This window comes from Mustelus asterias, chromosome 17 (genome assembly GCF_964213995.1).
Source record: "Mustelus asterias chromosome 17, sMusAst1.hap1.1, whole genome shotgun sequence".
NCBI classification, from domain to species: Eukaryota; Metazoa; Chordata; class Chondrichthyes; order Carcharhiniformes; family Triakidae; genus Mustelus; species Mustelus asterias.
This window is the reverse complement of record NC_135817.1, coordinates 82,432,540-82,447,383: the sequence shown is the minus strand read 5'-3', so window position 1 is coordinate 82,447,383 and position 14,844 is coordinate 82,432,540. Positions and strand designations below refer to the sequence as shown.

Sequence of the window (14,844 nt, the reverse complement as noted above, 5' to 3'; positions counted from 1 at the left end):
TTTTTCAAAAAAGATTGCAAGGCTAGCCCCAGCAATTACAGACCAGTGGTGTGCAAGCTTCTACAAACAATTACTCGGGATAGGATGAGTAGTCACATGGAAATATATAATTAGGAAGAGCCAGCATGGATATCTGAATGGGAAATCATGTTTAACTAACTTGCTGGAGGTAACAGAGAGGGTCAGTGAGGGTAAGGCTACAGTGGAAGCTGGGAAGAGGGGAAGGAATGAAGGGATTGGGAGGAGGATGAGGGGAAGGAAGCGTCGGAAAGGAAATACAAGTGCAAACTCTGCGAAGAGTGGGGAAAAAAGCTGTTGACAGGAGAAGTATCAGATTAAGATATCAGACAAGAGGGGAGAGAATTTTCTATTTGTCTAGTCCCACACAGGCAGTAACATGGCAGCAATGGACAGTGAGCAGATAAGAACACAAGAAATTGGAGCAGGAGTAGACAATATGGTCCATTGAGACTGCTCTCCCATTCCGTGCCCTCCCATATCCCTTGATTCTCTGAGGGATCAAAAATCTGTCTATCCCAGCCTTAAATATATTCAATGATGGAGCATTCGCAACTCTTTGGGGTGGAGAATTCCAAAGAACCATAACCCTTTGAGTGAAAGACTTTCTTCTTATCTCCGTCCTAAATAACCAACACTTTCTCCTGATACTGTGCCCCCTGTTTTACATTCCCTGACCAGCGGAAACAATCCCTCAGTGACCACCCTCTCAAGGCCCTTGAGAGTCCTATATATTTCAATGAAGCTCATTCTTTAAAACTCCAGAGAATATGGGCTGAATTTGCTCAGTCTCTCATCCTCTCCACACTCATCCCAGGGAGCAATTTAGTTTGTGAGTTTGACAGAAGTGGAACAGGAAGGCCAAAGATAAAACACAGAACGGGAAGGGTGAGGGCAGGACATGCAGTGACGGTGCAGCATACTGAGACAAGGTGAGTAGCAAGAGAATTAAGAGAAGAACAAACTGGTGCCCTGGCAACAAGATCAGGAAAAAGGGAACAGGAATGGAGAAGGAATTGGGGAATATAAGGAGACTCAGGACAACCAATAAATTAGACATGAGGGGAAGGATTGAAACATTCAATGAATTTGTCAATAGGCTAACTTCATTAGTAAACAGCAGGGAAAGCTCATTTACAGGAAGACAAGTATAATGAGTTTAACACTGCCAGTGATATGGACCTCTTAGAATACGGGCTCCCTGACTAAGGCAGTAAAGGCTTGTCCAATCAGGGAGCCCTGCCAGTGTATATAAAAGGTTGTGAACATAGCCCAGTCCATCAGGCAAACCAGCCTCCCATTCATTGACTCCGTCTACGCTTCCCACTGCGTTGGAAAAGCAGCCAGCATAATTAAGGAACCCTCACACTCCGGACATTCTCTTTTCCACCTTCTTCCGTCGGGAAAAAGATACAAAAGTCTGAGGTCCCGTACCAACCGACTCAAGAACAGCTTCTTCCCTGCTGCCATCAGACTTTTGAATGGACGTACATTGTATTAAGCTGATCTTTCTCTACACCTTAGATATCACCGTAACACTACATTCTGCACTCTCTCCTTTCCTTCTCTATGAACGGTATACTTTGTCTGTATAGTGCGCAAGAAACAATACTTTTCACTGCATCCCGATACATGTGACAATAATAAATCAAATCAAATCAATAATAATGTGCAGTGTGAGGGTTATGGGCTCTGGGTTTATACCCTGTACTAGGAAATACCCATCTAAGTGTTGTTGATTATGTAAATAAATCTGAATTTGGTGAAGGGACACTGGCTTCGGACAAGTTATGTCAACAAGGAAGTGGGACAGATCACCATAGTGACCTGGCGATTGTTTTTGATTTGATTTGATTTATTATTGTCACATGTATGAACATACAATGAAAAGTATTGTTTCTTGCGTGCTATACAGACAAAGCATACCGTTCATAGAGAAGGAAACGAGAGAGTACAGAATGTAGCGTTACAGGCATAGCGAGGGTGAAGAGAAAGATCAACTTAATGCAAGGTGAGTCCATTCAAAAGTCTGACAGCAGCAGGGAAGAAACTGTTCTTGAGTCAGTTGGTACGTGACCTCAGACTTTTGTATCTTTTTCCCGACGGAAGAAGGTGGAAGAGAGAATGTCCGGGGTGCGTGGGGTCCTTAATTATGCTGGCTGCTTTGCCGAGGCAGTGGGAAGTGTAGACAGAGTCAATGGATGGGAGGCTGGTTTGCGTGATGGATTGGGCCACATTCACGACCTTTTGTAGTTCCTTGCAGTCTTGGGCAGAGCAGAAGCCATACCAAGCTGTGATACAACCAGAAAGAATGCTTTCTGTGGTGCACCTGTAAAAGTTAGTGAGAGTTGTAGCTGACATGCCAAATTTCCTCAGTCTTCTGAGAAAGTAGAGGTTGGTGGGCTTTCTTAACTATAGTGTTGGCATGGGGGGACCAGGACAGGTTGTTGATAAGCTGGACACCTAAAAACTTGACGCTCTCGACCCTTTCTACTTCGTCACCTTTGATGTAGACAGGGGCATGTTCTCCTTTACGCTTCCTGAAGTCGATGACAATCTCCTTCATTTTGTCGACATTGAGTGAGAGATTATTGTTGCCACACCAGTTCACCAGATTCTCTATCTCATTCCTGTACTGTGTCTCATCATTGTTGAGATCCGACCCACTACGGTGGGGTCATCAGCAAACTTGAAAATCGCATTGGAGGGAAATTTGGCTGCACTGTCATAGGTGTAAAAGGAGTATAGTAGGAGGCTGAGAACACAGCCTTGTGGGGCACCAATTCGATTTTCACCTGAAAGATGTTTCCACTTGTGGGAGAGACTAGAACCAGGGGACACAGTTTAAAAATAAGAGGTCTCTTGTTTAAGTTGGAGATGGGAGGATATTTTATCTCTCTAAGGGCCATTAGTCTGTGGAATTCTCTTCCCCAAGGAGCAATGGAGGTTGGATCATTGAATATATTCAAGGCTGAGCTAGATAAGTTCTAGATAGTCATGAGAGTCAAGGGGGTATCTTTGTCTCGTCACTGGACGCAGGTGAGGTCCCAGAGGATTGGAGGATAGCTAATGTGGTCCCGTTATTTAAGAAGGGTAGGAAGGATAACCCGGGTAATTATAGGCCAGTGAGCTTGACGTCCGTGGTGGGGAAGTTGTTGGAGAAGATTCTTAGAGATATGATGTGGTATGGAGGGGCTTAGTTATGAGGAGAGATTGGGTAAACTGGGGTTGTTCTCCCTGGAAAGACAGAGGATGAGGGGATCCTTAATAGAGGTGTATAAAATTATGAAAGACATAGATAGGGTGAACGGTGGGAAGCTTTTCCCCAGGTCGGTGGTGACGTTCACGAGGGGTCATAGGTTCAAGGTGAAGGGGGGGAGGTTTAACACAGATATCAGACGGACATATTTTACACAGAGGGTGGTGGGGGCCTGGAATGCGCTGCCAGGCAAGGTGGTGGAGGCGGACACACTGGGAACGTTTAAGCCTTATCTAGATAGCCATATGAACGGAGTGGGAATGGAGGGATACAAAAGAATGGTCTAGTTTGGACCAGGGAGTGGCACGGGCTTGGAGGGCCGAAGGGCCTGTTCCTGTACTGTATTGTTCTTTGTTGTTTGGGTAGTTGGTAGTGGGGAGGTGGGGAGGAAATTCTGGCCAATGTAACCTTAAAGAATTAGCAACACCAGATAATATGTTAAAAGGCACGGTGGCACAGTGGTAAGCAGTGCTGCCTTACAGCACCTGAGTTAGATTCCCGGCTTGCGTCACCGTGTGGAGTTTGCACGTTCTCCCTATGTCTGTGTGGGTTTCCTCCGGGTGCTCCGGTTTCCTCCCATAGACCAAAGATGTGCAGGTTAGGTGGGTTGGCCATGCTAAATTGCCCCTTAGTGTCAGAGTGACTAGCCAGGGTAAATGCATGGGGTTATGAGGGCAGGGTCTGGGTGGGATTGCGTTCAGTGCAGCCTTGATGGGCTGAATGGCCTCCTTCTGCACTGTAGGATTCTATGACTCTCTGACTTCTCTATCACACTTCCCTTCAACAACTCTTTTTGAGGTAGATTTTGTTCAAATCGATGTCAAAGTACTTGGGGGAGCCATTCAACCCAAAATTTATGTATCAGTATTTCTGCTCTTCACGGTCTCCTCCTCTATCCAAATCTATCAGCATATGCTGCTATTCCTTCTCTCTATATGTGCTTTAAATCTATTTTATGTTGGTTTCTTTTCTTTCTTTCATGGCATGTGGGTGTCACTGGCTAGGCCAGCATTTCTAATTTCCTCTGAGAAGGTTTTGGTGAACAGCTTTCTTGAACCACTGTTCTCCATGTGTTGCAGGTACACCTGTTAAGAATCCCCTTTCTCTTTCGAAGTTGAACACTGCTGCCTGGCTGAAATTAGTTTAAGTTCACTTTGCCCCGGCATTATTAATGATAGTACTCCACTGAACATTTTCCCCTTTCTATTACAGAATCAGCGAATGGCCTGTAGGTCATTGCTAGTCTCTTGGTTTGGTTGTACTCTGCCTCCGCTCTGAAGAAATATATTAAGCAGATTGATGGAGCACAATGTAATTATGGCATCCTATAAATCTTAGCCCACAGGGTCTGAATCAAAACCATTGAATCCACCTACATTAGAAACTTGCTAAGGACACTGTGCTCAGTAAACCAGTGAGAGGCACAAGTCTTCAGGCAAGTTTTGTGTTCACTGAAAAGAAGCCCAGACCTTTCCTACATCAGTCAGATGCTCTCACACACACACACACACACACACTCACACACACACACACACACACTCACACACACACACACACACACACACACACTCACACACACACACACACTCACACACACACACACACACACACACACACACACTCACAAACTCACATACAAACGATGGATGCACAGACATACATGCCTGCATACACACACATACACACACATGGATATACATACACACACACATACAGATACACACATGCATATGCACACACACAAACACACATATACATGGATGCACATATACACACACATACACGCGCATGGATATATACACGTGCACATCCACATACACACACATGCATACACACACACAAATACACACCTGCGTACACACACGCAAATACACATATGCGTACACACACACACACATATGCATGGATGCACACATACACACACACAGATATATACTCATGCGCACACAACATACACACACATGCACACAATGCGTACACTTACACACAAATACACAGATGCGCACATACACACGCACAGATATATACACACATGCACACACACGCACGCACACACACACACACACACACACACACACACACCATTGCTGCAGGCAGCCCCAGGCCCTCTTCAGGAGAATCCCAACTTCTGTGGGAGAAGAAGTTTGTTCCAGACGTGTTCTGGACCAGCGTGTTTTTCTGCTGCCATCATGGAGAATCAGGCATGGGAGGAAGATTCTCATTGGGCCTGAACCTCCATTCCATTAACGAGATGCAAATCAGATTCCCGCCAGCCTCCCGATCTGCCACGGCGGGCACTGGCGGAAGATGCTGCTGTAATTTCACGCTGGCATCAAACTTGGGTCTCCAGCCACATTCTACCCAATGCCCCCTCTCCAACGCCCGTGCCCCTTCACCATTGAGGGAAAGAAACAAAAACATGAACTTGAATCCATGGAAGAGAAGAAAAGAGAGAACTTGCATTTATCTCGCATCTCTCACAACCTCAGGGCATCCTTCAGTCAATGTTAAAGTTATAAGTTAAAATTTATTTATGAGTGTCACAAGTAGGTTTACATTAACACTGCAATGCAGTTACTGTGAAAATCCCCTAGTCGCCACACTCCAGCACCTGTTCAGGTACACTGAGGGAGAATTTAGCATGGCCAGTGCATCTAACCAGCACGTCTTTCGGACTGTGGGAGGAAACCGGAGCACCCGGAGGAAACACACACAGACACAAGGAGAACGTCCAACTGTCCACAGACAGTGACCCGAGCCGGGAATCGAACCCGGGTCCCTGGTACTGTGAGGCAGCAGTGCTAACCACTGTGCTAACATGATGTGTTTTTGAATTGTAAACAGTGCCAATTTGCACAGAGTAACTTCCTGCCAATAGCCAATCAGTTTTAATGATGTGAGTTGAGGGATAAATATTGACCCAGGACATTGGGAGAATTCCCCTGCCCTTCTTTCAATAGCGTGAGCATCTACCTGAGAGGGCAGATGGGACTGTAATTTAAATCTCATCTGAAAAGTAGTACCTCTGACAGTTCAGCACTCCCTTGCTACCACTCTGGGAGTGGCAGCCTAGAGTTTGTGGTCAAATCTACATGGGCCTTTACCCCATGGCCTTCTGACTCAGAGGCAAGCGTGGTACCCACTGAACGAAGCCCAATCCATCACTCAAACCAGCCTCCCACTCATAGACATGTTTACACTTCTTGCTGCCTCGGAAAAGCAGCCAGCATACTTAAGGACCCCACAGACCCCGGACATTCTCTCTTCCACCTTCTTCCGTCGGGAAAAATATACAAAAGTCTGAGGTCACGTACCAACTGACACAAGAACAGCACCTTCCCTGCTGCTGTCAGACTTTTGAATGGACTTACCTCGCATTAAGTTGATCTTTCTCTATACCCTAGCTATGACTGTAGCACTGCATTCTGCACTCTCTCCTTCACTTCTCTATGAACGGTATGCTTTATCTGTATAGCGCGCAAGAAACAATATTTTTCACTGTGTGCTAATACATGTGACAATAATAAATCAAATCAAATCACTGAGCCATGCTCACACAAAAGAGAGATCTGGGTCTGATTATAAAGACAGATGGAAAGAAATGCAGGATTTTGTCATACCTACCATTTATGGCAAGAAAATGTTCTGCGCAAATAGTGTTGAGTGGCACTATCACCGTGCTAAATGGGACAGACTTCGAACCGATCTAGCTAAGTTCTGCACGCATGAGGGCAGCCTCAACTGGGATCTTGGGTTCATGTCATACTATGTGTAACCCCCACTTTTTGGCCTGGGCTTGCAAAATCCAACTAACTGTCTTGACTTGAGACAATTCACACCTCTTTAACCTGTGATTATCCCTCTCTCCACGTGCATTGTCTGTACCTGTAAAGATTTGATTACCTGTAAAGACTTGCATTTCCAACCATTATCTTGCAATTAAGTCATTGTCTATATATGCCGCGTTGGTGGACCCAACTCTCTACTCACCTGATGAAGGAGCAGCGCTCCAAAAGCTCATGATACCAAATAAACCTGTTGGACGTTAATCTGGTGTTGTGAGACTTCTTACTGTGCCTAACCCAGTTCAATGTCGGCATCGCCACATCATGGCTAATGAGAATGAGAAACTTAGAGAATTTAGTATCAATGAAGAAATATCCCAGGAGAAATTAGTGGGGCTAAAAGATGAGAAGTCCTCTGCACATGATGCTTCCATTCAAAGATTTTAAAAATGGTGGTGACAGATATAGTGAATGCATTGGTTTTGGTCTTCCAGGAGTCCCTAAATCCTGGAATGGCTCCCAGGAATCGGAAAGTAGCCAACACAATCCCAACATTCAAGAAAAGGAGCAGAAATAGACCACTCAGGCCTTTAAAGCAGGTTGTTCAGCAACTGAAGGTCTTGTCTGGCATGGTGGCACAGTGGTTAGCATTGCTGCCTCGCAGCCCCAGAGATCCGGGTTCGATTCTCGGCTTGGGACATTGTCTGCGCAGATTCTGCACGTTCTCCTTGTGTCTGCTGGGTTTCCTCCGGGTGCTCCGGTTTCTTCCCACGGTCCAAGAGATGTGCTGGTTAGATGCATTGGCCGTGCTAAATTCTCCCTCAATGTATCTGAACAGGTGCCGGAATGTGGCGACGAGGGGATTTTCACAGTAACTTCATTGCAGTGTTAATGTAAACCTACTTGTGACCCGAATGGGATGGACCTGGCCCCCAATGCCTGCCATACTGTTAGTTGGGGCTTGTTGCAAAAGGGATAGAGCCACAGAGAGGAAATTACAAAAGCTGCTGGAAATCTGGAACATTCTAAATAAATATAAATGATTTGGGGGTGAATGGATGATTTATAAACCGAGACTAATGTACATTTATTTGACAAAGACCTTCAGAGTTATGAAGAAAGGTGGGCAAATGGAGTTAAGATATAGACCAGCCAAAATCTAACTGAACGGTGGGAGAGGTTGAATGGACCTACACCTATTCCCTTATTTTTAGATAAACGTTTTCTTGGTTCTAAATGCATTTATTAACAACTCCCATTTATGCAGCACTTTTAACATCGTGAAACATCTCACAGGAATATTATCAAACATCATTTGACATTAAGGCACTTGAGACTTTAGCAAAGGTGACCAAAATTTGGTGAAAAAAGTAGATTTTAAGGAGGACCTTAGAGCAGGAGGAGAGGTGGAGACAGTTCAAGATTTTACAACTGTAACCACATTGACTTCCTTGTAACATCCTATCAACATCCTCAGGATCACCATTGGTCAGAAACTAAATTGGACTAACTATAATAATACTGTAGCTACAGGACCAGGTCAGAGGTTGGGAATCCTAAGGAGAGTAACTAACCTCTTGACTCCCCAACCGTACCTGCCATTTACAAGTCACAAGTCAGGAGTGTGATAGAATACTCGCCACTTGCCTGGATAAGTGCAGCACCAACAACACACAAGAAGCTCATTACCATCCAGGACAAAGCAGCCCGCTTGTTTGGTACCCCATCCACCACATTAAATATTCAGTCCCTCCAGCACTAACTCACAGTGGCAGCTGTCTGCACCATCTACAAGATGCACTGCAGCAACTCACCAAAGTTCATTCGACTACCCCTTCCAAACCTTCAGTCTCTACCACTTCGAAGAACAAGGGCAGGAGATACCTGAGAACACCATCACCTGCAAGGTCCACCCCGCCTCCCTCCCAATCAAACACCATTCTGACTTTGAATATATTGCTGTTCCTTCACTGTCACTGGATCAAAATCCTGGAACTTACACCACATGGACTGCAGTGGTTCAAGAAAGAAACTTATGACCATTTTCTCAAGGACAGATGGGAAATTAGGGATGGGCAATAAAAACGCTAGGTTAGTCAGCGATATCCATATCCCGTGAAAGATTTTTAAAAGAAACTCAAAATACTTTAGTGATGAAAATCAAGGTACAAATGCAATGGATGACTGTTGTTAACCACTTCTGACAAAATCATAGAATCCTACAGGGCAGAAGGAGGCCCTACGGCCCATCGAGTCTGCACTGATCACAATTCCACCTAGGCCCTATTCCCATAGCCCCATGAATTTTACCCCAGCTAGTCCCCCTGACACTAGGGTCATTTTGGCATGACCGATCCACCTAACCTGCATGTCTTTGGACTGTTGGAGGAAACCGGAGCACCCGGAGGAAACCCACGCAGACACGGGAAGAATGTGCAATCTCCACACAGACAGTGACCCAAACTGGGAATCGAATCCGGGTCCTTGGCACTGTGATGCAGCAGTGCTAACCACTGTGCTACCGTGCCACCCCAAGGTTTGCATTCTTTGCAACAGGATTGCATCCTTCAAAATGTTTATTCATGGCTTACATGCACATTCTTCATCAGCTCCTATTATCATCATCACTATTTGCTAAATGCAACATGAATGACTAATGCTTAATGTATTTGCCTACCAGCTTGGACGAGGGTGAACTCCTGGGACCTGGTTCCTATCCGGTTACTGGCCGTGCAGTTGTAGCTGCCAAAGTCGCTATCCACAGCCGGAGTGATCTTCAAGCAGAGAAACAGAAATCAGAGCATTGTTATTCTTTCTGATCGCATGTTGGATCATTGGAACTGCTCCACCAATAAAAATGATCCTTTATCCTGCCTCTACCACCATTGTGTTATATACACCATGGATGATCATCATTTAAAATGTAACATGAAATGTTCATGTCTAAAATGTCTTGCATATTGAGTTCCCAATTTCCTTTTCAATTTCCTGCCCGTCTGCTCATCTGAACACATTACGTTGGATCACATTGGAAAACTAATGGTTATGTTAATGAACCACACTGCCACTGTTATACAAATAGCCCAGAGATTCAAAAGGTGTGGGTTGTGAATGGATTTATGTCACTCCACCCATCACTTTACACAAACAACATTTTGCCTTAAGCTGCCGAGTTATTTTTAACAATTTGTTGGATTTGCATTAGTATATAGTGCAAAGTATTGTTTCTTGCGCGCTACACAGACAAAGCATACTGTTCATAGAGAAGGAAACGAGAGAGTGCAGAATGTAGTGTTACAGTCATAGCTAGGGTGTAGAGAAAGATCAACTTCACACAAGGTAGGTCCATTCAAATGTCTGACAGCAGCAGGGAAGAAGCTGTTCTTGAGTCGGTTGGACCTCAGACTTTTGTATCTTTTTCTCTTTTTGGACCTGACTTTACTCTAATTAGCCCTCCTTCTCTGTTGTCCCCATCCTTCTTTCTCGATCCTTAAATCTCATTGCTGAAGGGGACTCTTTATTGGCCCTTCCATTCACCCAAGTTTCTAGATTCTCAAGTGGCTCACACCACATCATCACCAGTTTATTCTTCTCGCAAGTTACAGCATATAAAACATTTTTGAGCTGAAGAGTTCAAGAAAATGGCTAACTGATAGCGTGTGCAGCCAAATGGCCTAATCAAGCAAGTTCCAGCTCATTAAAGTTCATTAATGTTCTGTGGGCACAACTCACCCTCTGGTTGACTGTATTTCGCCCTGGCCAATAAGTATCGACATGCAAATCTGTGGCAAGAGGTAGGACAACCAGAGATGATCATGTCCTTTCAGAACATCTGCATTCTTACACCTCCCATAAGAGTGACACATTCAAATCGCCATACGCTAGGCTAATAATAGGGGCAGCAGTGGCATAGTGGCACTGCCACTGGGTTAGTAATCCAGAGACCCAAAGTAATGCCCTGGGGACCCGGTTCAAATCCCACCATTGCAGATGGTGAAATTTGATTCATAGCATCATAGAATCCCTACAGTGCAGAAGGAGGCCATTCGGCCTATTGAGTCTGCACCGATCACAATTCCACCCAGGCCCTATTCCTGTAACCCCACATATCTACCCTGCTAATCCCCCTGACATTGGGGGCGATTTAGCATGGCCAATCCACCTAACCCACACATCTTTATACTGTGGGAGGAAACTGGAGCACCCGGAAGAAACCCACACAGACACAGGGAGAATGTGCAAACTCAACATAGACAGTGACCCGAGGCCGGAATTGAACCCGGGTCCCTGGCGCTGTGAGGCAGCAGTGCTAACCACTGTGCCACCATGTCATCTCAATAAAAATCTGGAATTAAATGTCTGATGATGACCATGAAACCATTGCTGATTGTTGTAAAACCCCACTTAAAGTTCACTAATGTCCTTTTGGGGAAGGAAATCTGCCATCCTTACCTAGGCTGGCCTACATGTGACTCCAGATCCACAGCAACGTAGTTGACTCTTAACTGCCCCCTCAAGGGCAATTAGGGATGGGCAATAAATGCTGGCCCAGTCAGTGATCTCCACATCCATGATTTATTCATTAATTCCCATGAATGAATAAAAAAGGAGGGATATTTAAACCATGGAAGGGTTACAATGAGAACTCACTGGGAATGACATGGGTTATTATAGTAATGAAGGAAGGCTGAAAGATTTGGGGCTTTTTTCATTGTGGCAGAGAACGTCGAAAATAATCTAACAGAGGTTATCCTAATAATCAATGTTTTTGAAAGACTGAATCATAAATGATTATTTCTACTGATTGGTGAAGCAAGAAGGCATTAACTTGGTTTGACATTAGAAAGAGGATGTTTGACAACGTCCTTTACATGCGATTGCATAGAATTTGATAGCATTCAGACAGGCCATTCTGCCAAACATGCCTATGCCAGGGTTCATGTTCCCCCATAAGCCTCCTGACTATTAGGGCGGCAGGGTGGCACAGTGGTTAGCACTGCTGCCTCACAGCTCCAGGAACGTGGGTTCAATTCCGACCTTGGGTCACTATCTGTGTGGAGTCTGCATGTTCTCCCTGTGTCTGCGTAGGTGCTCCGGTTTCCTCCCACAGTCCAAAGGCCATGCTAAATTGACCCTTGCGTCGGGGAATTAGCAGGGTAAATATGTGGGGTTGTGGGAATAGGGCCTGGGTGGGATTGTGGTCGGTGCAGACTCGATGGGCCGAATAGCCCCCTTCTGCACCGTAGGGATTCTATGATTAGAAGTAAACAGCAGAAAAAATATCTCAAGGCCTGAAGATCCACTGGGTGAGCACAAAAGTAGACAGGAGTTCCAAAGGAGTATGAGGAGGAAAAGGCCTCCACTTGTCTTGTTATCTGAACCCTGGGCCTTGCAGGCATTCACTTTATCGAGCTCCTTGCCTCTCTATTGCACTGAAAGAGACTAAGGCAGGGACACCTCCACCTGTCTAGTTGCCCCAGCCCAGCACCCTATTGTATGCAGATCTGTCTCTCTGAGGAAATTTCAGGAAAGCTTGGGGTGAATTTTCCCATGCTGCCCATCGTGGAAATCGGTGCGGACGAGGGACGGACCATGGAAAGGTCCGTTGACCTCAGGCAGGATTTTCCGGTATCGGGGTGAGCGAATCCGGAAATTCCTCCCAAAGAATCCATGTAACAAATCTCCACCCCGTCATCCTCCTCAAGGTGCTGAGGAATTCAGCTCGCATGTTGTACTTCTCATTGATTTTAAGTTTTAGTTGAATTTTAATTTCACAGTTTATCCACTGAACCTTTTGATGAAACCAGGTCGCCTGGCATGAATATTCTTATTTTGTGCTCCATGCCGCTTGGAGACAACCTACTGCTGTTCCATTGATATGTTTGTTGGATTTCTACCCAGTTAATTTAGACTAGATCCTTTTAAATTATAATACGCTTGCCATTTTCTAATCTAGTATCCTTACCTTTGACTCTTTGTTATTTTTTTCGATTCTTATTTTATGTTGCTATCGCTATTTCCTAATTTCTCTTTTACTCACACCCCAGCTATTTATTTCACTGCTTAAAAATGTACTGACCTAGGGAGCTGAACTAGATTCATTCCAAAACAGCTTCTCAACTTTGCACTCGCTTTATTTCGATCTATCTTACAATAAGTTTTAAGTTAATTTATTCGTGTCACAAGTAGGCTTACGTTCACACTGCAACAAAGTTACTGTCAAAATCCCCTAGTTGCCACACTCCGGCGCCTGTTCGGGTACACTGCGAGAGAATTTAGCATGGCCAATGCACCGAACCAGCACGTCTTTCGGAGGGAACCGGAGTATCCGGAGGAAACCCACGCAGACACGGGAAGAAGGTGCAAACTCTGCACAGACAGTGACCTGAGCTGGGAATCGAACCCCGATCCCTGGCACTGTGAGGCAGCAGTGCTAACCACTGTGCCACCATGCCACCGCAATAGTCAAAATCACCAAATTATTTTTGCACTATTGTTTGTGTAGTATAAGAGTCTGGCATAGTAAAGGTTGATGTGGAGATGCCGGCGTTGGATACATGAGGACGACCTCAACCGGGATCTTGGGTTCATGTCACACTATCTGTAACCCCCACGACTTGCCTGGGCTTGCAAAATCTCACTAACTGTCCTGGCTGGAGAAAATACACACCTCTTTAACCTGCGCTTAATCCTCTCTCCACTCACATTGTCTGTATCTTTAAGACTTGATGACCTGTAAAGACTCGCATTCGAACCATTATCTTGTAAATTGAGTCTGTATCTATGTATGCCCTGTTTGTGGACACAGCTCCTCACAGACAGTGACCTGAGGCCGGAATTGAACCCGGGTCCCTGGCGTTATGAGACAGCAGTGTTAACCACTCTGCTACCATCCCGTCTCCACAGCCTTTTGTGGTAGAGAATTCTACAGGTTCACCACCCTCTGAGTGAAGAGGTTTCTCCTCATCTTAGTCCTAAATGGCCTACCCCATATCCTGTGACCCCTAGTTTTAGACCTCCCTCCCCCACCAGTGAGAGGAATCATCATCCCTGCATCCAGTCTGTCCAGCCCTGTCGGAATACATATTTTCATACATATTTATACTCCGTCTGAGCCTCCTCCCCCATCCTAATTCATCCAATCTTCTTCAACATGCTCTTCCATTCCTCTCCCCATCATATGTTTATCCAGCTTTCATTTAAATGCATCTAAAGTATTCACCTCAGCTATTCCCGCGGCATCATTGTGGATCTCTGAATAATGGAGTTTGACCTGATTTCCCTAACTATCTTATATTTGTGACTTTAGTTTTGAACTCACCCAGAAGTGGGGCAATTTCTTTACATTTACCCGATCAAATCCCTTCATTAAGACTTTTAGTGGGTCACCCCTCAGCCTTCGCTTTAGTCCCAGGTGTTCACCGATTCCTGATATCAGCTCTGATATCATTTACACAAATCTTCTCAGCATCTTCTCCTGTGACTCGCTAATTTTTTTCTAAAACGCTGATCAGACCTTTGCTGTTACAATTGTAAATTTCTTTCAGCAACAGAGAAAATTACATCAGTCCTGTGCTAATGTTACTTGCGAATTAAAACACATCGTCAAAAACACTTGCAAATGTATTAAAGTTCAGATGTTGCCTGGATTCACGGCTGAGGTTACATGGGTTGACACTATAATCCATGATGTGGAGATGCCGGCGTTGGACAGGGGTAAACACAGTAAGAGTTTTAACATCACCAGGTTAAAGTCCAACAGGTTTATTTAAACCTGTTGGT

At 45.0% G+C, this 14,844-nt stretch overlaps 1 protein-coding gene across 1 annotated transcript in view; it reads right to left on the bottom strand.

Annotated features, from left to right (window-relative positions):
- Positions 1 to 14,844, bottom strand: part of ncam2a (neural cell adhesion molecule 2a) — a 543,279-nt gene that overhangs the window by 246,049 nt on the left and 282,386 nt on the right. Inside the window, exon 18 of the mRNA XM_078231910.1 lies at positions 9,740 to 9,836. Coding sequence (XP_078088036.1) covers positions 9,740 to 9,836 — 97 coding nt within the window. The remainder of the gene's footprint in view (positions 1 to 9,739; positions 9,837 to 14,844) is intronic.